At 36.7% G+C, this 25,157-nt stretch overlaps 1 protein-coding gene across 2 annotated transcripts in view; it reads left to right on the plus strand.

Moving 5' to 3' along the window:
- Positions 1-18,983, plus strand: part of NT5DC1 (5'-nucleotidase domain containing 1) — a 139,841-nt gene extending 120,858 nt beyond the window's left edge. For both annotated transcript variants that reach the window (XM_058735030.1, XM_058735029.1), the window contains exons 9-12: positions 3,766-3,884; positions 4,978-5,130; positions 14,269-14,437; positions 18,141-18,983. In XM_058735030.1, the coding sequence (XP_058591013.1) occupies positions 3,766-3,884; positions 4,978-5,130; positions 14,269-14,437; positions 18,141-18,256 (557 nt within the window). In that variant the 3' untranslated portion in view covers positions 18,257-18,983. The remainder of the gene's footprint in view (positions 1-3,765; positions 3,885-4,977; positions 5,131-14,268; positions 14,438-18,140) is intronic.
- The last annotated feature ends 6,174 nt before the right edge of the window (positions 18,984-25,157 follow it).

Consider the following 25,157-nt stretch of genomic DNA (forward strand, 5'->3'; position numbering starts at 1 on the left):
CAATATAAAAATTATTACAACATATTTGGGGCACTTGGCTAAGAAGAGCATGACTCTGATCCCGGGGGTCATGAGTTCAAGCCCCACATTGCATGTGGGTATCACTAAAAAAAAAGCTTACTTTTTAAATGTCTTATTGCCCATGCCAAAGAATAAATGGAGAAATTGTGTATAAAAAAAAATGCACAATTGGGAAAAAAAAATTTCTAACTCAAAATTGAAGAAGGGATATGTAAGAGAAAATATTAAATGTCCAGTCAAGTCCACATTATATAGAAAGGAGTTCAGGAAATCAAAAGAATTAGAGATATATTTTTAATTATAAATCATTGCTAAGTAAACCTCTACCAAGTCAGAGATTGCTACCAGAATATTAGCATCCTGAGGACAGGGACTTGGGCCATCTAGTTCATTGCTATATACCTCGTACCTAAAGTGTTCTGTAAAAGACAGTTGAAATAAAGAGCAAAAGAAAAAAAAGAAAATGAGCTTTTTCCATCTCAGAGTCTATTTGATCCCACCAAGCTGTGAGGATTCTCTCATGTTTGTATCTTTTTCCTCATAACAACAAAAGATTGGCAACATCTCACATAGCTACCAATAGATGACTATTAAATAAATTATGGAACATGCATCTATTTTAAAAACTAGGTACATAACAATGTAGTATCTAGAGGAGTTTTTTTAAAAAATTAAATTGCAGAAGAATGTGCTAATACTTCTGTTTAAATGGGAGGGTTCGTGGGTATTGTATTAATTGCCAAGGCTGCTGTAACAATATACCGCTGACTGAGTGGCTTAAACAACACAAGTGTATCTTCTCTCAGTTCTGGGGGCTAGAAGTCTGAGGTCAAGGTGTCAGCAGGATTGGTTTCTTCTGAGGCCTCTCTTCTTAGGAGGGGCATCTTTTTCCAATAACATATAGTCTTCCTTCTGTGTCGTAATCTCCTAATTCTCTGTGTCTCAATCTCTAATGAGGACAATAACCGTATTATATTAGACTCACCCTAATGACTGAATTTTAACTTAATCACTTCCAACGCCTTGTCTTTAAATACGGTCACATTCTGAGATGTTGGTGGTAAGGGCTTCAACATATGAATTTGAGGGGAACACAGTTCAGCTCATAACAAGTATGTACACATGCCGACTCTTCAAAATGTATGTTTGCAATATGCGCAGTTTATTGTATATCACTCATACCTCAATAAATGTGTTTTTAAAAGGGAGAGGAAAAGAATATATGTTACCTTTTGTAGAAGAGGTGAGTGCATAGCAGATAGAGTTCAAAAATGGGACTTTTAATATATGTAAGTGTATTACTGATGAAAATCACATAAATCACATAAATACATACTGTTTAAACATTAAGATAGTAACTCCAAGCACACTGGGAGTTGGGGGGAACAGGTGTGAGCTGCCACATGAACCACATTCAGGCAGCTGTGGGCTGAAGTGAGTGGTCAGGCACAGGTACACAAAACTTCTTACAAAACTCTTGCTCTCTATAGCAAGGTTTTCTGACCTAAGATAAGTTATGGAACTTATCTTTGTTCAGGATTGTTAGCCATAGCTTTGACTGTATCATTTCCCCATATTCATTTTGGGACTCTTTTACTGACTAAAATTTTACTACTTTGTGGGGCGCCTGGGTGGCTCAGTCAGTTAAGCGTCCGACTTCGGCTCAGGTCATGATCTCGCGGTTTGTGAGTTCAAGCCCCGTGTCGGGCTCTGTGCTGTCAGTTCGGAGCCTAGAGCCTGCTTTGGATTCTGTGTCTCCTTCTCTCTCTGCCCCTCCTCCACTTGTGCTCTGTCTCTCTATCAAAAGTAAATAAATGTAAAAAAAATTTTTTTTAATAAATAAAAATAAAATTTTACTACTTTGTTTTTACTTTTCTTGTCCATATGCTCTTAACAATAAGAAAATAAAAATGTTGTTTGATTGACTATTTGCTTTAATTGATTGCTCTTCCAGCTCTATCCAACTCTGTTATAGGAACAACTTTGAGCTTTGGTCTGAGTTTTTCTCCTTGAAGGTTATCACCTAAACATCCATTAGTCATTGGGGTGCCTGGGTGGCTCAGTCGGTTAAGCGTCCGACTTCCGCTCAGGTCATGATTTCACGGTCTGTGAGTTCGAGCCCCGCGTTGGGCTCTGTGCTGACAGCTCAGAGCCTGGAGCCTGCTTCAGATTCTGTGTCTCCGTCTCTCTCTGCCCCTCCGCCACTCATGCTCTGTCTCTCTCTGTCTCAGAAATAAATAAACATTAAAAAGAAATGTAAAAAAATCCATTAGTCATTAAGTTAAAAGATTTGAGGAATAATTTGGACATCTTACGATACTCAGATACAAAAAATTGTTCTGAATATATATTTTCATGGGAAGATTTCTTAAATTAATGCATTTTGCCCAGTTCTTAAGAATGTTTTAAATTGAAACCATGGCATAATTGAATTTTATGAAAATAATACTGGTTTACATTTTTCATAATATAGAACTGTTTCCTGAGTCAATATGAGGGAGATTGTATAAACAATACTTTACAAAATGAGGTTCAAAATGCAATCTAAAGTTCACCTTTTTTTAATTAATTGCTGGCCTGTTCTTAATATAATGGAGGACAGTAGGGGCGCCTGGTGGCTCAGTCAGTTAAGCGTCCGACTTTGGCTCAGGTCATGATCTCACGGTTTGTGGGTTCGAGCCCCGCGTCTGGCTCTGTGCTGACAGCTCAGAGCCTGGAGTCTTCTTTGGATTCTGTGTCTCCTTGTCTCTCTGCCCCTCCCCACCTCACACTATCTCTCTCTCTCTCTCAAAAATAATAATAATTAAAAAAAAAGAAGACAGTAAACAGCAATCCATATGGATATTACAGAATATGACAGATAAAAATTTCTCTTGTGCTACAGTTGTTTCTTGTTTGTGGCAATTCCATGAGCCATATCCAGGTCCAGGAATCCAAATTTAGAGATGGTTTATGGGTCTGACTTCTAGCCTCCATTTGAAGTCCTAATGTAAACTGTGGAGTTTGGTTAATAATAAATCAGCTATCAGCTTTGAGACCTTGAACAAAATAACTTCTCTGAGATTTCTGCTCAGTTAAGAGGGTTGTTATGAGGAATAAAAATACATACCTCTCCCATTATCAGTATTCTCCCCGCCGCCCCCTCCCCCCATGAGAGTAGTACATTTGTTTCAGTTGATGAACCTACCTTGACACATCATTATCACCAATAATGGGGGAGGCTATGCGTGTGCAGAGGCGGTGGGGTGTATCAGAAATCTCCGTACCTTTCAGTTTTGCTGTGAACCCAAAACTGCTCTAAAAAATAAATTATTTTTAAAACATATTTTTTAAATTATTTTTTAATATGAAATTTATTGTCAAACTGGTTTCCATACAACACCCAGTGCTCATCCCAACAGGTTTCCTCCTCAATGCCCATCACCCACTTTCCCCTCTCCATCCCCCCCATCAACCCTCAGTTTATTCTCAGTCTTTAAGAGTCTCTTATTTTTGGTAAAAACATATTATTATATGTACATGAAAAAACATATATCTATACAGAGAGATAAAGACATCCATGGAGGGCTTGTAATGCATAGGTGTTCACTGAATGCTAGCTCCCGTTCCCACATGGTTCCTTCTTATACATGTCCTGCAGCCATGCTTGGTGTGGTCTGCCCATATGGGTGCTCTTACTTGATTAAAAAGTATAGGATTATTAAAAAAAAAAAAAAGCATATTACTGTCAAATTCTATTTTCAGAGAATGATGAGGAGCAGGAGGCATTGCCATCTCTGGATAAACCTGGCTGGTACTCCCAAGGGAACGCTGTCCACCTTTATGAACTTCTGAAGAAAATGACCGGCAAAAGTGAACCCAAGGTATTTTCTGATTGAGGTGGAGTTCTTGATACCCACTTACAGACATAAACCATTATAAATTAAAACATAATTCTAAATGCATTCAGCTTAGTTATCTAGGGGGAAATCATGTACCTCTGCCTATCTGTCAGTCTCTTATTTCTTCTGCTTAAACGAGCCCTTTCTTTGTTGATCTAGACTGGGTTTTCATCTCTAACGGAAAAGAGCAGAGATTCCAAGCAGCGAGCCACAGTTCTAGGGGATACGCTGGATAAGTGTATGGGGTACCTGAGGAATGATACCCTATAACAGTTCTCAAAAAAATTTTGCAGTAAGTGAAATACAGCACAGACTAGCCTAAAGACCCACTTGCTTTTGATACTCTGGTCACATTGTTGATGTTGGACATTGGTGCATTTTTTACAGCAGAACCCTTTCTTCTGAAAAACGTTTACTGGAGAGATCAGTGTGTAACTGAGACCTGCTCCATTGGCTCCCACTTTGCCATAAGCCCCTGGGAATTCTTGAGGGGTTTAGTAGACAGAGCATCCTGACTTGAAGGTTCTAGTTCATTTTCCCTTACTCTCGTTTCTCATGTGTAAATTGAGGGTTATGGATTAGATCAGTGGGGCAATGCCTCAGAATACCTGGGGAGCCTCCCAGAGTCCACCCGCCCCAACCCCCTGTCCAAGATTCTGTTTCGGCAGGTTTGGGTGGGTACCAGCAACTCCTGGGCAAGGGCTGTGATGTGTGCTCCTGTTAATCTAACCCACTGTAACAAGAACAGGTCATCTGTAATATGTCATCAGTTCTTCATTCCTGAGGGCAGGTTCATCTGCACACATATGGACTCTGACTTCTTCAGAAAATTGAATAAAATCAGTTAGCCTCTGCCTTTCTTCTACCTGCAAATGTATCGTGTAACTTCTTACAACAGACTGGTGTCCTGCAAACCAAATGCGGCCAGTTTACAGTCACCTGTGACGTTACTCAAGGATGTTTGTGTAACTTTTGTCTTACTCTGATACCTGTTGACGAATTTTTTTCTGCTTCCATGAAGTGAACACTTTCTTGCACAGTTCTCATCCCTCAAACGGAATTTGCTGTCTTACAGGTCGTTTACTTTGGTGACAGCATGCATTCAGACATTTTCCCAGCCCGTCATTATAGTAACTGGGAGACAGTTCTCATTCTGGAAGAGCTCAGAGGGGACAGAGACGGGAAGCCTGAAGAATCAGAGCCTCTAGAGAAGAAAGGAAAATATGAGGTAAGGATTCCCTTCAGCTCTCTCCTAGAAAGAAAAACCTTTATGTCGATGTATCTTAGAAAGAGCTTGTTTGTGCCAAGAGTGATGAAATCTGTTGGCATTTATGGTGATCTTCCTGCCATCTCAGCTCTATTGTTTATTTTGTTGATAATTTTTAAATGATGCCAAGATGACCCTGACCATCTGTCTTCCTGGCCGTCTGCTCTCATCCAATGCTGTGACACCCTGGGTGATTTTGGCTGATGCTGAGATGGCTAGATCCAGACTCACTGTAGTCATACCCTATGTCTCTTCTGCTTGGTCATGAAAGTTCTTCTGCGCTTTCTTCATGAGTTTACATTAACGAAACTGGTAACTCCTTTAGACTTATTCCTGAGCTGCCGAGAATAAACTTAGGTGAAGACTGGAGGCAAAGAAAAATAAAATATGTCTAGAAAAGTAAAATAAATCTAGAAAGGGAAAATAGTATAAAAAAGCAAAAAGGGGATACCTGGGTGGCTAAGTCGGTTAAGCATCTGAGGCCTGCTTCAGGCTCTGTGCTGACAGCTCAGAGCCTGGAGCCTGCTTCAGATCCTGTGTCTCCTCTCTCTCTGCTCCTCTCCAGCTTACACTCTGACTCTCTCTCTCTCTCTCTCTCTCTTTCTCTCAAAAATAAATAAAAAAACATTAGTAAAAAACATTAATAGGGGCACCTGGGTGGCTCAGTCATTTGAGCATCTGACTTGGGCTCAGGTCATGATCTTGCAGTTTGTGAGTTCAAGCCCATCGTGGGGCTCTGTGCTGACAGCTCAGAGCCTGGAGCCTGCTTCAGATTCTGTGTTTTCCTCTCTCTGCCCTTCCCCCACTCATGCTCTGTCTCTGTCTCTTTCTTAAAGATAAATAAACATTTAAAAAATTTTTAATGTTTTTAAATGTCATGTTTTTATGAGGTTTCCATTGAGTGCCATTTAGTCTTCAACATGACGTTGGAAGTTTTTTGGGCTGAGTAAAGAAGAGCTTTAAAGCAATCTTGCAGGAGGTGTAGGCCTTCTATCCTGAGTGACTTTGGAGGTTTTCACTAAAGAGAAATTAGGAGCTTTGGTTTCTTCAGAATGATTTGAGAATGCAGGTACTATGTTAAGAAAATGAAGAATCCTTGGGAAAGTTTCCTCCAGCATTACAATAAACAGTAGCCCAATCTTTTCCCCACAGACCCCTTTCTTCTTGTTAATTAGTTACAAACACACCATAAACAAAGAGCTCATAATTGGCTTTTAGACAGGAAATAGTGAGTTTTATTTGAAGATTTGAAGGTTTTTTTGAAAATTTTACTTCATAAGACAAAATTGAAATAATGTTCCTTTCCTATCAAACTCTACCTCCCCAACCGACCCTGCCCCACTGAACATAGACAAGGAAGCAAGGAATGGGAAGGTTTGGCCTAGTGACGGGGTAAGGATAAAGCCCTCAGAAGGTTTCAGAGTTAGCCCTTAACTCTTTTTCCATCTCATGCTATTGAGGTTCCAGGAAAAGGGAGTTGTGGAAGATAGATTCCCTGTCCCGTTGGGGGCTGAGGCAGGTGTTTTGGTGCGGGATTCCCAGTTGTGGCCCAGAGCATTTTGTTGAAAACTCCCAAGTATCCTCGTACTCCTTGACTCCAAAGTTTTTCTGGTCATGCTGACACCACCAGTTTTGAGGCCGTATTTGTATTGACGGGCCCATTCTTAGTAGAGGTTTCAGGCCAACTTAGAAGTTTTATCTACCTAAGGAAAATCCTCTTATCATACATCTTTCTGCTTATATTTAAAGGCAGATTTAAATTTTAATTTAAACACAATTATGTGGGTTTTTAAAAATTATCTTGTAACACAAATCTAGGAGCTTCTAAAAGACTTCTAAAAACTTCTAAAAGACTGCTTTCATATTTAAGTTCACCTGTATTCCTATTCACAGCACACTTCTTCCATCAGCACATCAAAGCCTGGTGTAAGCACAGCATGTCATGAGAATTCAGTTGCTTTCCTGCTTCCCTGTGAAGGAAACAAGAATATAGATACCCTCAATTGTTACAGGAGGAGGAAATCATCCATTAAGCATCACATGAGGGTTCATCTGTTGATTTTGTGATTATTAAGAAAAATGTAGTTTCATTTTCCTAATCAGATGTCAAACACAACATATGTAACACGCAGTCTTTTATTAAGTACAAAGCCTGAATGCAAAAGGATTTAGTTTCTTATTTCTAGTTAACTTTATTCAGCGTAAGTAAACTTTTCACAGTATAATTTAAAAACAAATCAACAAGATCACTCAGGATTGATGCACTCACTGAACCAAAACATTAACATTTACTATATTCTGTGGAGATTAGCATTTTGTTTCACTTAGGCTTGAATTCAGTTTCTGAGATATTTACAGTAATTTCTACCCTAGATAAAACCATCTGGAATGTGAAGATTTTACTTCCCTTCATTTGTGACAACAAGCTCAAGATAAGGACAGAGAACATCTCAAATGGCACTTCAAAGGCTTAGATAAGCAAGGCTTTTTCAAAGGTGCTTTTTTTTTTTAATGTTTGTTTATTTTAGAGAGAGAGAGAGCATGTGAGCCTACATGATCAGGGGAGGGTCAGAGAGAGAGGGAGACACCGTGAGATCATGACCTGAGCTGAAGTCAGAGACTCAACTGACTGAGCGCTATAAAAAACTTTTTCTAGAATCTTATTGCATCTGTTGATTTTCTAGTGCACTATATTGGAGCATGGCAGATAAGGGAAAATGGCCCATTTTAATGATTAAAGTAAATCCAGTTAAGGAGACTAGGGGAAAATAATTTGTTTTTGTTCATCTTTGTTTCCAGAAATAAATCAAAAGTCACTTCATTAATCTTGCAATTACTTAGTCTTAATTTCATAAGATTAGCCTCCAAAGGGAGCTCTCCTCTTTAGCTTCCTGCATTACTGTTCTCATCTGTTTCTTCATTTTAACTCCAAACAAATGAAAATATATTCTTCAGCTTTTTAGAATAACATATTATGAAATTTAGGTGCCAAAACAATTCATTTTAATGATGAAAATTCTCAACAAATAAGAAGGGGCCACCCTTTTATTAGAGAAAGGCTATCCGACAAAAAAACCCAGTGAGAATATAATGTATAATGGAAAACTTTAATGGGGAAAAAAGCCATACTTAATGGAGACACATGCTCTTTAAGGTTCTGAGCTAGACAAAGGATATCTGTTATTAATTATATTGTGTAACAGAGCTGGCCAAAACCACAAGAAGAGAAAAAAAAATACAAATTAGGATTAGAAGACACCAAATTGTGATTATTTCAGAGTTATATGGTCATTAGCATAGAAGACCATAGGGAATCAACAAACTATTATAACTATGAATAGAGTTGTCAAAATGCTGGATCCAAATCAGCATTCAAAAATCAATAGCTTTTCTATGTACCCTCAGTAACCACTTAACAAAGTATAATGAGAAATAAATCATTTAAAAAGCAATGAAAATGAATCACTATGTAGGAATTAACTTAATACATCCCATAAGACTTAACAGAGAAATTTTTAAGTCTTTAGTAAGGATTCTGGATTCCTTTAGTAAGGAATCAAAAGTACAGATTTCTAGTTATAAAATAAATAAGTCTTGGGGACTTAATGTACAGTGTGGTAACTATAGTTAATAATATTGTATTGCATATTTGAAAGTTGCTAGGATAGTAGATTTTTAAAGTTCTAATCACACACAAAAAAATCTTTGTAACGATGTATAGACTTACTGTGATCAATTTGTAATGTACACAAATATGGAATTATTATGTTCTGCATCTAAAACTAATATAATGTTATATGTCAGTTATACCTCAATTTAAAACAAGATTCTAAATACAGATGAACAAAGGGGAGAGATATACCATATTTTAAGATTATATTGACCTATTTTCCTTTATTTATAGTCAATGTAATGTTACGCAAAATCCCAGGAGGATTTTGAGTGGCCCTTCACAAACTGATTCTGCATTTAGGCAGAAAACTGAAAACCCACAATTAGCTAAGACAATTTCATTAAAAAAGGATAATAGAGGGAAGGAATTTCATCCTATCAGATACTAACCATGTTTGGAAGCTACAGTCATTTTTTAGTATAGTACTAATAACAAACTAAAAAGGTCAGTGAACAGAGAAAGAAGAACCCAGACAAAGGCCCTCTATCACAAGTTACTATGTAAATGTGATATATGTTAGAGGATTATCAATCAGCAGGAAAAGATAGATGGTTCACTAAGTAGCACTGAATAAGTAGACTCAATATATGGAGAAAAATGAGTCCCTTTTCCCCCCTGATGTAAATTCCGAATGGATTATAGATCTGAAAATAAGAAATAGATTTGTAAAATTAATTGAAGAAAATTTATGAAAATATTTTTCTGGCCTCAGAGTGGGGAAGAATTTCTCAAGTTAGAATCCAGATGGTGGTGATGGACAAAGATGAACAAAGATGAAGCCAGGGTGTCCAGCTGGCTCAGTCAGTAGTGCATGCAACTCTTGATCATGGGATTATAAATTCAAGTCCCATCTTGGGTGTAGAGATTACTTTAAAAAAAAAAAAAATCCAGAGAGGCAACAATAAGTAGAAAAAATGACAACTTTGTATCAATATTGAATATTTTTGTTCTGGGCACCTGGGTGGCTTAGTTGGCTGAACATCTGACTCTTGATTTTGGCTCAGGTCATGATTTCACAGTTAGTGGGATTGAGCCCCATGTTGGGCTCTGTGCTGACAATGCAGAGCCTGCTTGGGATCCTCACTCTCCCTCTCTCTTTGCCCCTCCCCCACTCTCTTTCTCTCAAAATACATAAATAAACTTTTAAAAAATTAATAAATACTTTTGTTCAAGACCCCTGGAATAGTGTTAACCAGTGAGCAAAAGATAGGGAAAAGGGTCTCACAGCATCCATTTAGGTGGGAATTTATGAAATTGCCCTTTTATGTATGTCAAAAATAGTTGAATATCAGCACTTTCCTGTGGTTGAACCTGATAAAACCAACAGTGAATTCATATCTAGTCAAGTAGGAAATTGGTATCCAGCAGTTGACTGCAGGGGAAGGCTTACATAGGAGGAGATACCTATTCTCCCTAGTAATCCATGAAGCACACATTAAAACAATGGTGATATTGATACCACCTGAAAACATTCAAACTGATAAAATTGAGTCTGAATCTTTAAACTGATTTACTAATAAAATAGTCTGAATTACACTTATATGAGTTAGACTAAGAAAACATAAAGCGGGACCAGTATTATTCACTAAAGCTTCACTTCATTACATCTGACAATTCTGTACTAGAATGAAAATAAATTTTAATCTTATTTTAGTAAACAGTTATTTGGCGTTTCAGTCGTAAACACTGTTTTATTAAGAATTATGCCTGGATAGGGGGGGAACCTCAGCGGCTCAGCCAGTTAAGCATCCACTCCTGATTTCGGTTCAGGCCATGATTCCAGGGTTGTGAGATTGAGCCCTGCTTGGGATTTGCTCTCCCTCTCTGCCCCTCTCCCACTCATGTGTGCACAAGTGCACATGCGCTTTCTCTCTCTTAAATTAAAAAAAAAGAAAGAAAGAAAAAGAATCATGCCTGCAATATAACCACTACCCTTTAGAAATTCTCAAAACGAAGAGTATATCTGTGGTAGGACCTAGGAGTACATCTAAGAGACCTACTTATCTCTCAGTACTCCCATTGGGTAACTAAAAAATGAAAGATATTTGTTAGAAAGAACTGATAATTTGAAACTTTGTATCAGTTTATTGGCTTTATGTTCCAGATACATTGAAAACAATGAATAATAATTGTGTCCTCATTCTCTTCTAAAAAAACCTTCCCCCCAAAATAAATACCAAATAAGAAAATTAGACCAAGTTGTTTTTTAACTATTTACTAGACAAAATAATAATAAATTTAGGGAGTTAATCATGGAGAAAAAAATTTACCCTTCTAGATTGCTGTGTTTGGGTTAGTTTTTAGATTAAAACCAACAGACTATTTTTTTAAGCCAATTCTCACTTAAGATGAATGATATTTCATAATAAAGAAATATCATTCCTTTTCCATAAATGTGGTATACCTAAAGCCTATTTGCCATGTAATGCAAATGTTATTTAATCTTGGCGATTTGAGTATTTTTGAGTTTTATGTATAGTGATAGTAAATATTTGAATATCACTGCTTTGAAAAAATTTTCCCTTTTAGTCTCATAAAAGATACAATGAGTTTGGAGTTACATTCTTTCAAATTCCTTTCTATGAGATACCTTAAGCTGGTTAGGTTCCCCTCCCCACCCCCCCACCCCCCGCCCGCCCCAAGGGGCTCTTTTGCAGTTAGTCTTGTCAATAAAAATAAGTTAGGAGTTAGAGGAAACTGGTTATATTCATGACTTTTTGTCCTTCTTTAAAACTTCTTACTTTTCCATTGTGATCGGTGACCTGACATGATTATTCATACACTGTTTTTCATTTTCGAGACTATAAATGAATCATTTCTAATTCATGGAAGTATGGAGAGAGAAATCCAATGTAACTTAGTTTACATATGTATAACACTCTTCCCTATATAGGTACATCCTTAATTAAATCACCTCACTGTAATTGGTAGTTCTGTGTATGTGTTTACATATACTACACGTACTTCAGAGCAGTACTCAAAATTTTTATCACAAGTGTCAAACATAAGAGCTTATTGGATTAGCTCTTAATAAGATCTTAGTAAGATCACTCATTATTAAAGTCTAACACCATTCTCTTGTTCAGCACATACATACACTGAGTTTTTAATTTACACAAGCCTCTTTGTTAAGAATATCCAGAAACTTGTGGTTAAGTTACACACAGTTCCTTTTTACAGAGTGTATTACAGTCCAAGGATAGAGGAGAAGGGAAGCTTGAGTATGCAAATAAAACATAACTGTCTGGAGGGAATACAAGTTATAAAAGAGTTTCAGACAACGAAGGATCCATACTTCATTGAGGAAGATTACAGAAAACTCCATAAAGAATGTAGAATTTGAGGTAGACATTAAAGCATCAGTATATTTTCAACTGATGGAAATAGTAACATATTCTTGGCTCAGGAAATAATGAGTGAATGTATGGCAATTGTACAGGCTACAATGCACGGTCTTGTCCATAAAATAGCAAATTGTGTAGATGTGTCAGCCAGAAAAACAGTTTTGCAGGTGGAGGCTAACAGGATTGAAGCTTTCATGTAGCTGTGTAAGGGCGGACTTGGGTGGTGGGACAGGTGATAAGCCTGGTGCTTCTGGAAGGGGTTGGGACTCGAAACATAGCTTCTTTTCAAACACAGGCAACTGGAAATAATGGATTTTATCCATATAAAAATGCAAGTCAAGAGAAAGAGCTGGTTTTGTGAGGAGAAAGATATGACTGATTTCATGTTATATCTTATTTCCTTGAAGTATTTGGAGGAGATCAAACTGGCTTGGGAGATAGGTCGGGACTAGTGAAGAAAATTGGGATATAGATAAATGTCCAAGGGAGACTAGAGAAAAGAGAAGAGGCTAGAAACTTGATGAGAACACTTACCAGTAAAGGATGATACCTACAAGATCTAAAGCTCAAACAAAAATAGGAGTGCTCCTTGTTGATATGTTCAAGAATGGAATGATTCTTTTGATTAGTTGTATATATATGTGTGTGTGTGTGTATATATATTTGTGTGTATTATATATATATAATATTAATACATATTGTGTATATATATATATATATATATATATATATATACATTTTTTTTCCTGGCTTATACACAACAAACATTTATTTCTCATAGTTCTGGAGGTTGTTAAGCTCAAGATGATGGTGCTAGCCAATTTGGTATCTGGTGAAGATCTACTTCCTCATAGACCATCATCTTTTCACTGTACCCTCACATGCCAGAAGAGGGAAGATAGCTTGTTTTGTAAGAGCTTTAATCCCATTCATGAGGGCTCCACCCTCATGAGCTAAGCAACCTCCCAAAGGCCTCACCTCCTAATACCATCACCTTGGGGGTTAAGACTTCAACATCTGAATTTTGGGGAGGCACAGACATTTAGACCATAACAGCACCAATATTACATTAAGCCAGAAAGGGTAGATAAATCTGTTTTCCTGTTTTCATAGGAATAGGGAACAGCCTACATTTTACCACTCTGTGTTTGCAGAACTATTATCTACATACAGTATACGTGATGCGAATCATCTCTTTTCAGATTCATTATTTTGGAAAAGATAGTGAACTAAATAATGAATCTTACTACTTTATGAATTGCTTAATAAACATTGGGAAATTCAAATACACCTTAAATGTATATACAGAATCAAGGATATTCATACTCTATACTGCTTTTAAATATCTTTGGTGAAATCCAAATAGGTTCTTGCTGACTGCTTTCTAAACATCATCATTTGAAAACATTCTCATCTTCATCAAATGAGTTACAGCACAAAGAATTATGAATCTAGAGGCATGATTTAAGACTCTGTGGTGTTCCAAAATGAAATTTTCATCAGAAAATGATGAGATTTTATATTCCAGATTATATGGATACAGTGGGATTTTTTACAGTTTTAACTTTATCCATAAAACACTGAGGAGTATTTTTTTAATAATCTTTTATTTAGTCTACAATTGTTACGTCCCTGCTCTGACCCAGACACCAAGCCTTAAAGTAACACTAATACATAAGGAAGTTCCTAACCTTAGGTACTTCATTATCTGTCAAAGGTGAAAAGTAAATAGTATGATAAATAAAGGTAGCATGAGAAGTCGTATATTAGGGATAAACTAAGGAAAATGGAAGACCTAAACTAACCTGAGGGTGGGAGGTCAAGGAAAATGTCCTGGGTGGCATCCAGGTCAGATCCCAAAGGATGAGAAAAAGGGTTCCCAAACAAAACCAGAGGAAGATACTTGTACCAGGGGAGGCAAGAACTTCTAAGCTTGGTTTCCCTTTTTAGGTAGTATACAGTTTAGTTAAAGGTAAACAACTGAAATTCCTAGAGTTTTTTATTTTGATTTACTCAATGGAGGAACAACTTATGACATTGAAAATTAATTATTTTTTTCATTGTTCTGTTCTCTTGTTTCAGGGACCAAAGGCAAAGCCTCTAAATACGTTATCTAAAAAATGGGGCTCTTTTTTTATTGATTCAGTTTCAGGACTGGAAAATACGGAAGACTCATTATTTTATACATGGTCTTGTAAGAGAATCAGTACTTACAGCACTATTGCAATTCCAAGTATTGAAGCAATAGCAGGTAAGCAGGAAAATACTTATAAAGCTTTAGCTGTTACTAGATATTAATGACTGTAAGTACTAGATTTCTTGCCTTCAAAAGAAGAAAATTTTCCCATGGTATTTATTTTTCTTGGGATACACCTAGTTATGGCAACCTAGGGAATTAGGACCTGCCTATCTCCTGGGGCCACCCATAAAAGCTGGATCTTTTTTTTTTTAAGTCTGCTTGGAGTCATAGGATAAAAGGAAAAATTGCCAGGACAGGATGCTAAAGGCCAAGTAAGATGAACCTGACTTTGGGAGCCCCCTTTCCCTCACTGTTGGCTAATTCTAGAGACGGCACCAGAGAACGTGAGTGGGCCTTTCATTAGCTGAAGCTAATGAGCCAGCCTTCAGGGACAGGAAGTAGAAGGTAGGGTCTACAAGAGGAGAGGTGGGCCTGATAGGCTCTCTTAATCTGCATGGAGACCCTGAATTTACCTTAAAGATAACTGAAGCTCAGGGGCACCTGGGTGGCTCAGTCAGTTAAGCGTCCGACTTCAGCTCAGGTCACGATCTCACAGTTCGTGGGTTCAAGCCCCGCGTCGGGCTCTGTGTTGACAGCTCAGAGCCTGGAGCCTGCTTCAGATTCTGTGTCTTCCTCTCTCTCTGTCCCCCCCTGCTCACACTCTGTGTCTCTCTATCTCTCAATAATAAACATTAAAAAAACATTAAAAAAAAAAAAAGATAACTGAAGCTCAGTGTTAGATCAGCTAAGTCCCTAAAACTGGATTGAGAATATTCTCTTTTGAGGAAGGTAACATCATTCTAGGACTCAAATTTTTTCTAAAAGCATCATTATAAGGTTCAGCACATAATGAAAAATAGCCAGCCTGACCCCTGTTAGAAGACTGAAGATGCAAGAAGGAATATACAGCAACAAAGGGACAGATATGTGAATCAATTAAATGAACACTTACTATTGGAACAATTTAAAAAAAAAGTCCTAAGACATTTAAAGAAAGAATTTTAAAACATGCTGTCAATGGCATGTTGGACATGGGCATGGGACAGCTGGAATTAAAATGTTCTAACGTCCTTGTATTATATGGTAAGGCATAAGAGTATATTAGGTATTGGTAACATACAAAATGTATGTGTAATCTCTAAGATAACTACCAAAGAAACTGTAATGAGATATATACTGAGCTAATTATGTAAAATAACTTAAAATCTAAGGGAAAACAAAAATAGGAAGAAAAGAGAGTATGAAAAAGAAACAATACAAATGGAGAGTATTCACTAAGATGATGAGTTTAAAGCTAAGTAATGGTATTAAGTATGGATGGCAAAATTCTCCGGTTAAAGGCCTGAATGAAATAACAAAACCAACTATGAACTGTTCATAAAAGACATCTCTGAAATATGAGGACACAGTTTGAATATCAGAAGATGGTGACAGATAATACCGTGTTAATCATAATCAAGAGTTAGATATATTAATGTGAAACAAAGTAGACCTTAAGGGAAAAATCCATTATTAACACAAAAGAGAATTACTTCATAATAGTAAATTCTGTTTTCAGAAATATATATCTGAAGTATGAGATATTCACCAGGGTCCTTCTTCTCTCTGAGGGCAGAACTTAATCCTTCCCTGTTTTCTTAAAACTGAGAAACTGCTGAAAAATCCACTCTGCTTTGCAGAGGTATATGCTTATGCTTGCTTATTAGTTTCCTTGAGTTGCCCTCAGAATTTGCCAATGGGCCTGAGGAGCAAACCAGTAGACTCCAGTTCTCCAGCCATTCCTTCACAGCAGATTCCTAGCCCCCCGGTTTCCATTCCTTCACAGTATATTCCTAGCCCTTCGGTTTCTGACTGCAGCCCTTCAAGACTGCCAAAAGCTCTACGAGTTTTTCCACTGCTAGCAACTGCACTTGCCCCCAGCAGGAATTCAGGGACCTAAAGGAAAAAATGTCAGCTCACTCTCTGCTTGTTACACCTTCCCAGGAAATGGGTCCTCAGGTCTTAGTTGACTGTCCAGTTTATATGGATGTTTATATTCTTTTTTTTTTTATTTACATTTTTTTTTTTTTTTAAATTTTTATTTTTGGGACAGAGAGAGAGACAGAGCATGAACGGGGGAGGGGCAGAGAGAGAGGGAGACACAGAATCGGAAACAGGCTCCAGGCTCCGAGCCATCGGCCCAGAGCCTGACGCGGGGCTCGAACTCACGGACCGCGAGATCGTGACCTGGCTGAAGTCGGACGCTTAACCGACTGCGCCACCCAGGCGCCCCTGGATGTTTATATTCTATCCATCTTTCCTTGTTGTCCTACCTCTAGTTTAAAAGTGAAGTCTGCTTCAGTTTTTTGTTTGTTTGTTTGTTTGTTTGTTTTTGAACCTTAGCTTCTTCTTTTTTAAATTGGGGATAATACCAGGCTGCATTTCTTCCCTCACAGGATAGACGTGAGAAACAGTAAAGCAAGATGTTTATTTTATTTCAAAGTGATTCAAATTTATAGTGAGAGAATGAAGTAATGTGATACTGGAAGCCAATGAATTAGTATATAGTACCTGGATGGAAACTGGTTCAATGGGATATGGTTATGAAATAGTAAGAAAGTAAAAAAAAAAAAAAAAAAAAAAAAAAGTGAATCTTCATTATTCTAGGATTTAAATAGTTCTCCAAAGAATTGGAAAATAACCCCTTCTCTGTCTTCTACGGTAATAACTTCTCCTTAAAGAAGCAGTAACATTAGTGCATCTGCTTTTTCATTTTCCAAGAGCTTTCTTCCACAGCACCCCGGGAAAAAACTTGGTACAGGGCCTGTCTTCTAACTTTCCTCAGGAGAAAATATTAAGAAGGACTTAACAACAGCCAAACAAAGCTAGGCAGTGTTCCTTCTTCCCAATCTCTAGCATTAGTTTTTTCCTCATAAGGGTTATTAACTACTTGGGCCTTGATGATTCTCAATGGCACTTAATGTGAAGTATGATTTTTATGCTAGTGTCATTTTCAGAATAGTACTTCCAAATGATGTTTTACTTGTGAAATTTGTAAAATAAGGATTATCGCCTAGTATGTGCCCATGGAATGAGTATTGTAACATGGCATATGTCATAATATTTCACTTGTAATATTTCTAGTTATGTTTCCTTGGAAGAAATTGGGGAAGAAGATATCTGAAGTCTAGCTTTTGAGAAACTTCTATGTAGATGTCACAATGTCTCACCATCAATAAAATGTGCATTTTATGTTTTCTCTCCCAGTTTCCCTTCTGGCTGTGTGTGTAATGCTTATGTGGCGAAAGTTGCCACATTGTGTGCATTACAATCCTTATTTATCTAAGCATTCAAAGATTACTCTTAGTAATTCTCTTATTACTAAGGGCCATGAAGATTATTAGTTCCCACTTACCTGTTACATGATGCTCTGAGTAGGGCCTGAGAGAGTTTTAAATTTCAGAATAAAAAATCAGATGAGCATTCCTGTTTTATGTGCTAACTTTTGTACAGAGAATGTTATATATAGTTAGATCTCTGAGGATGATTTATAATACATCTAAATGTATTTTGACTTAAATTTTATAAAGAAAGATATCTATATGTTAGCTGCAACCTATCCAAGTGACAGAAGAAATTAAAATCATGAAGCTAAAAAATGAGTTTTGATTTGTTTATGTTTATGAACAGCCTTTTAAGATCTGCAGAATAATAATAATACTGTTTTTTTCCCCAGAATTACCCCTGGACTACAAATTTTCAAGGTTCTCTTCAAGCAATTCAAAAACAGCTGGCTACTATCCAAACCCTCCATCGATCTTATCAAATAATGAGACACTGACAGCCAAATAAACTGTCTTTACTGAAAAATGAAGTGAAGAACCATATATGCAGCAAATATACTGTAAAAAATGTTAATTTTTGAAAAATACTGTAAAATGCTTTCTAGGAACAAATTCCTAATGATAACTAACCAAGAATTAGATGCTTTTCCATAAGTCTCCTTTCTGTATAGATCATCTTGATGCCCAACAACTCTCATTATGTTAAAATCTCAGTGTCTTAGAATGGAAAGGAACCTTATTAATATTTTCTATACTAGTAATTCTGAGATTACGATTCACCTGGGCGTGTGTGTGTGTGTGTGTGTGTGTATAAATACACACACACACACACACACTTGTACATACACATATACATACACATATTTACATATGTGCCTAGACCAATGGTTCTCAAAGTGTTGTCCCCAAACCACTAACATAGCATCACCTGAGAATTTGATAGAAATACAGATTTGCAGGCCCCACCCCAGACCTGCAGAATCAAACTCTGGGAATGTATCCCAGCAACCTGTGTTTAATATTAGTGTGATTCATATACTAAAGTTCAAAAATCACTAGCTAGACCATAACCTCCAGATTGGTTTAATTGGTCTGGGAATAGAGATGAGCACTGATGTCTTTTACTTGCCCCAGGAAAAGGTAGCCAGAATTGGGAACAACTGAACTATATCTGTTTCTTCCATCTATAGCTAAGAACGCTGAGTCCAGTGAGAATAAATGATTTTTCCAAGCTATCAGGTTTCATGCTATTCTTATGTTTTCCAAAACAAGGAGGTAAAGCAGATTTCTTCTGAGACCACACAGCTAGTATGGGACAGAAATGAGATAAGAAGCCAACTAATTCAACCTCCAGTGTTACTCATAAAGTTTTTTTTCCCCCTAATAATGTTAAAACCTATAGAATTTTCATTCACTTTAAGACATATATTCTCAAAGAGACAAAAATTGGTTCTTGGGATGAAAAAAAAATTAGATAATGCAATGTATAGTGGCCCTCCAAAGCTGAACCCTACCCAATAAAATTTTATTCTTTGGTATTAATTTCTCTCACGAGGGAGAAATACAAAGCTAAATTTATTAATTAAATTTAATTTGGTTAAATTTAATTTTTCTCAGGGTGGAGTGTGGTAATGAAAAAAAAAAGGTTGAGAAAAACACTTTAAGAGGTTTTATAGTTATACTGCAATTTAGGATTACTGTGTTCTATGTGCTTTGTATAGTCCTATTATAGTAGTTACTTGGGGCAAAGTATTTGGAGCCAGATGTTTACAATAAATTCCTGGCTACTCTTTATGCTGTAATTTCATTCTGTCTATCATGGACAGTATCAGAAAACACACTGGTCACTATCATTATTTTACCTATGTTGTAGCAAAGAACTTAGCATATTGATGCATGCAATGAAAAGAAATAATTTCGTTAAATTTTTAAGTGCTCAAATAATTCCAAATGTATTGTGGGAATGAGTATCTCAGGGTAGATAAACAGTTACTGAAATTTTTTCCTCAATGTCAGTAGCTCTGTTTGATATCAACTAATAAGTATATGGTAATGTATTTGAAATTGGCTTCCAAAATCTTATTGGAGGACAATAATAAACACACACAATCAGCTTAGGGCTAAATGAGAGCTGTCTCATGTATACAAATAGATATTTAATTTCTTTAAAAATAAAGCTATTTTTCCTTATGTGGATTTATTTTGTCAAGAGCAAAATATAATGTATCTTTAAATGCTTATAAACTGCTAGTGTTAATGTGAAAAATGAAAACCCCAAAATAAGTTAATTGCACTTTTTTGGCCATTTATGGAGTGAAAAAAAATTGACTCAAATCAGAAGTTGTCATTCTACTTTTACCAGGACTTACCTAAGGAATCAGAACAAATTACCACCTAATCTGACCTTAGTTTCTTTCATCTTGTCAAAAGAGATTAGAGTTTATTTCCAAGTTTCCTTTTACCTTTCTAGCAGAGTCAGTGCTTCTTATGAGTGTTGTCTTTCTCTTGGACTATAATTACTTTCAGATTTTTTATTTCATTGTTTCCAAAAACAATGCTAGTGCTAGTGTTGGGGCATCTAGGGGCTCAGTCGGTTAAGCGTCCGACTTCAGTTCAGGTCATGACCTTACAGTTTGTGAGTTCGAGCCCACAGTCGGGCTCTGTGCTGACAGCTCAGAGCCTGGAGCCTGCTTCGGATTCTGTGTCTCCCTCTCTCTCTGTTCCTCCCCCACTTGCTCTTTTCTCTCTCTCAAAAATAAATAAAGATTAAAAAAATTTTTTTAAATAAATAAATAAATAATGCCAGTGTTTCTAATAGGTAAGAAAAGTAAAAATAGTAAAAAATGGCACTATAAAAGTTGAAGATATGAGAGAAGAAAAGCTGTATATTTTTAATAAAGTCAAATGAAGAAAGCAAGAAAGTTGTGTAAATGGGCAGAGGACTTAAGTTTAATGTTAGCATACAGGCCAACATTATTCATCTAAAAAGATAATTACAGGGGTGCCTGTGTGGCTCAGTCAGTTAAGTGTCCAACTCTTGATTTCGGCTCAGGTCATGATCTCCTGGTTCATGAGTTTGAGTCCAGCGTCAGGCTCCATGCTACAGTACAAAGCCTGCTTGGGATTCTCTCTCCCTGTCCCTCCCTGGCTCACACACTCTTTCATTCATTCATTCTCTCTCTCTCTCTCTCTCTCTCTCTCAAAATAAATAAGTATACTTAAAAAAAAATTTTTTTAATGACTATGAATAAATGCAAGGGATTGGAGATTTTCTTTCCTGGCAACTGTTGACCTCATCAGCAGAAGAAAGATCTGAATGACACAGTGGTCACAGTTTGTCAGAATTTGGCGTGTGAAATACTGAGGTAACAGAGACTTCAACTAAACAGTGAATTGCAATCTAAAATTAACTAAAGTTGACTCTTGAAATACATGGGTCTGAACTGTATAGGTCCACTTACAGCAAATTTTTCTTGATACAGTACTGTAAATGTATTTTCCTTATGATTTTAACTTTTCCTAGCTTGCTTTATTATAAAAATATAGTGTATAACACATATATAAAATATGTGTTAATGTTATCAGTAAGGCTTCCAGTTAACAGTAGGCTATTAGTAGTGAAGTTTGGGGGGAATCAAACATTACACATGGATTTTTGACCATGCATGGGGGAGGGGGCCCTAATCCCCATTGTTCAAGGACCAATTGTACTTCTGAGTTTTTTTAACTTGTAATCAGGTATTATTTCCCCACCAGTTTTCATATCCAACAACTTTAAATGTATGTATTTAAAGCAAATACATACATATATATACATACATACATGTATAAACACATGTATACACACAATTGAACTGGCTTGAATGAAAATCAAATCTATATGGTTATTTTATATAACCATAAAATGGAATGTCAGACTATCTCTTTGGAAATAATAACCTTGACTCTACGTTAGAATCACATGGATAGATAGCTTCTCCTTAAATGTTACAATGACATTCCCTTACCTCTTCTCAGGCTCTTGAGAACAAGGTTATCGTAAGAATTGACTTCCAGATTAGTTAAAGACTGGGATATTTTCAAGAGTTAACTCACCCCCTGTGCTGCCCTTGAAAATCCTTGGGCCTGGTCTAGTCCATAGGGTGAATGCAAAAAGGTGTCTCTTGTTGGTCTCTAGAGTCATCCTCAGAAATAATGGTTAAAAAAAAAAATAATGGTAATGAGTGCTAACTCTTCAGCAGGTTACTTCATCTTCGTTATTTATTCCTTACAGCAACCATACAAGGTGTATAATTATTAAAATTTTATAGATAAGGACATTGAAATTGACAGAGGTTAAATTAACATACTTGCTCAAAAATTTTGTTACTAAGGAACAGTCTGTACATGAGCCCAACTTTCACCCCAAAATTCATGCCTTTAGTTGACTGACAAAAGTCTTCCAACATTAGATGTAGATTGGGACAAATTCTTAGTCTAAAATCACACTTCAATTTCACAGTCACACCATGCTGGGATTAGAAATGAAGAACACAGACTCTGGCCTAAAGTAACATAAGCTAGTAAAAAATATTAAAACAAGATCTGTGGGGTACCAGCTGGCCCAGTCAGTGAAGCATCTGACTCTAGATTTCAGCTCAGGCCCTGATCTCAAGGTCGTGAGATCGAGTCCAGCATCAGGCTCCACACTGGGTATGAAGCTTACTTAAGATTCTCTTTCACTCTTCCTCCGCCATTCCCCTGCTCATGTTCACTTTCAAAACAAAACAAACAAAAGCAAAGATCTATAACATAGAACTTACCTGGGAGAGTAGAGAACCAAGAATCACAGGAGTCCTAAAATGTATAATGAAGTCTACTCTTCTTGGAAGCCACATACACTAAAGTCATCAGTAAGCGGGTCTACCCTTTCTTTATATTCAAGTTCAAATGTTCACTTTGAATACTTAACAAATTTCCCTCTGGTGCTGAGGAAACCAAAATGGAAAAGGAATCATGAAAACTGCTCCAAGTAAACTTAACGGGACATGAGATCTCTATGCCTACTGAGAGAAGCTGGGTCATTACTTGGAATGGCAATTATATCACATAGTCTGCTTGATAGGTTCTTTTACCATGCACCTGTTCCCAGAGTCTTAAATAAAAAAACACTTTATTTTACTTTCTTGGTAGTTTGGCCTTGGCACTTTCTTGGTTTAAAAAAAGGCTTAATAAAGTTTAATAAAGAGAAGAATGGGGCGCCTGGCTGGCCCAGTGGGTAGAGCATGAGATTCTTGATCTTGGGGCCATGTGAGCCCATGTTTTTAAAATTAAAAACAAAATCTTAAAAATTAAAGAAGAAATAAATTACAAAATTCCTGTTAAAACCAATCACCGTGTTGGATCAATTAAAAAATACTCATTCTCTAAATTTAATAAAAATGTAACATTTCTTTAGAGTTCCTAGCAACTAAATTCCAGAAGTATAATATTTAAAATCCTTCTGGTGCATTTACTCCCTTTAAGGAAGGCAACAAACCTAATTTCATTCATTTTTGCAGCAATCACCAAGATTGCATATGTAAATTTCAGTAGGGTTTTAATCTGAATAAAGTACCCCTTTTCAAAGGACCATTCACGAATGGATTAAGAATAACGTTTAACAAGTCCTGATTATTCATGTAAATCAGGTTTTGTTTTGTTTTATGCCAAATTTAGATGGCTGTGGTAACAGTGAAAGATACTCTAGGCTAGAAATAAAAAATACGTCTGTATGACTTGCATTTTAGGCACACTTACTTCATTTTGTTGTTGTTACTTCAACTTTTCTTTACTCTAAAGATAGTAAAACTTGTGTCAGGATTATGAAAGTAACATGAGAACACAAATGTATGTACCTGACAGAACTCAGATTTCTTGAGATTGTCAAACCAGAGGAGGTGTATCTGATGCAAATCCGGTATCCAAGCCTCAAACTGTGACTCTGTGGAGCAGGGAATTCAATAAGAATCCAGGTAATTTTTGTTTGTTTTTATTTAAAACTGATTACAGAAACTAGAGATAAAGAAGCGGTAGCAACAGGAGTAATGTGAAGGGACCCTGAGTAAGGAAAGTTAGAGAAGCCTTTTGTTATTGTCTGGTCTAAGCTGAATACCCAGAAATGGACAAGAATGCCCAAGGAGATTCTGTTATGTGGGGTGCAGGGAAATTATGAAGTATGACCTTACGATCAGGGCAATATGGCCTGAGCAGACCAAATGATACTTCTTCGGTGAAGAGAGGACAAGAAAACCTCTCAACTGATGTGGAGGTCTGCATAAGGGACAATTTGGGTTTAGAACTGAGAAAGAAAAGGCAGTGAAAAGAAATGGAGCAGTGATATAGGAGCAAACCAGTTACCTGGTAAGTGAAACCTACATAATGTCTAATTGAGTCTAATTTTATTAAACAGAACAGAAATCATGATAATCTAACAAATGAGTGGCACCAACCTACTGGCAAGAGGAATACTACTGGTTAAAGCTGATAATAAACCAAGAGCAACAAAAATACTATTTTCCAACTATGTCCAGAACAGGATAAAAGAGATAATGCTTGAAAAGAGGTGATTGACAATGCAGAAAAAAAATCAATCACTGAATTAAAGATAAAATGAACACACTAAAGGAAAATTTAGGTTTAAGATGGATATAGAGTTAGCTCTCTAAAACTTAAAACTCCTCCAGGCCTAGAAAAACTATATCAAGTAAAACTTCCAAGTATGAATTGCACCAAGAATTAGCAAGTCTATTTAGTAGTAATTCTGGGCCATTTATGTCAAATTTTTGTTTAGATGGCTAAAAATATTTGGTCATTCATTTTCACAAACCTTGCAATATCCATAGCCCTCTCAACTCCAGAGAATGCAGAAGTATTTATTTCCCAAACCTTCATGTAATAGCTGCTGAACAGCGAAACATTACTGGTAATTGAGATTGGGATGTCTGAGATCATTTGTTTCTAGACACTATATGTCAGTAACAATTTTGTTATTCTTTCTTTTTAAAGCACCACACTGTAGTAGCAAAGAAATTAAGAAGCACCTAACAGAATACACAATGATTAATTTTTCCAAAGTCTATCTTAAGCTCACTAAGAATCGGTTAACATAAATATAGCAAATAAGAATGGTGTATTAAGAATAGCTTTCCATGGGACACCAGGGCGGCTCAGTTGGTTGAGCATCTAACTTCGGCTCAGGTCATGATCTGACGGCTCGTGAGTTTGAGCCCCACATCGGGCTCTGTGTTGACAGCTCAGAGCCTGGAGTCTGCTTTGGATTCTGTGTCCCTCTCTCTCTCTGCCCCTCCCTCACTCATGCTGTCTCTCTCTCTCTCTTTCAAGAATAAATAAAACATTAAAAAAAAAATTAAAAAAAATAGTTTTACAGT

The sequence above is a fragment of the Neofelis nebulosa genome, chromosome 6 (genome assembly GCF_028018385.1).
Source record: "Neofelis nebulosa isolate mNeoNeb1 chromosome 6, mNeoNeb1.pri, whole genome shotgun sequence".
Taxonomy (NCBI): Eukaryota; Metazoa; Chordata; class Mammalia; order Carnivora; family Felidae; genus Neofelis; species Neofelis nebulosa.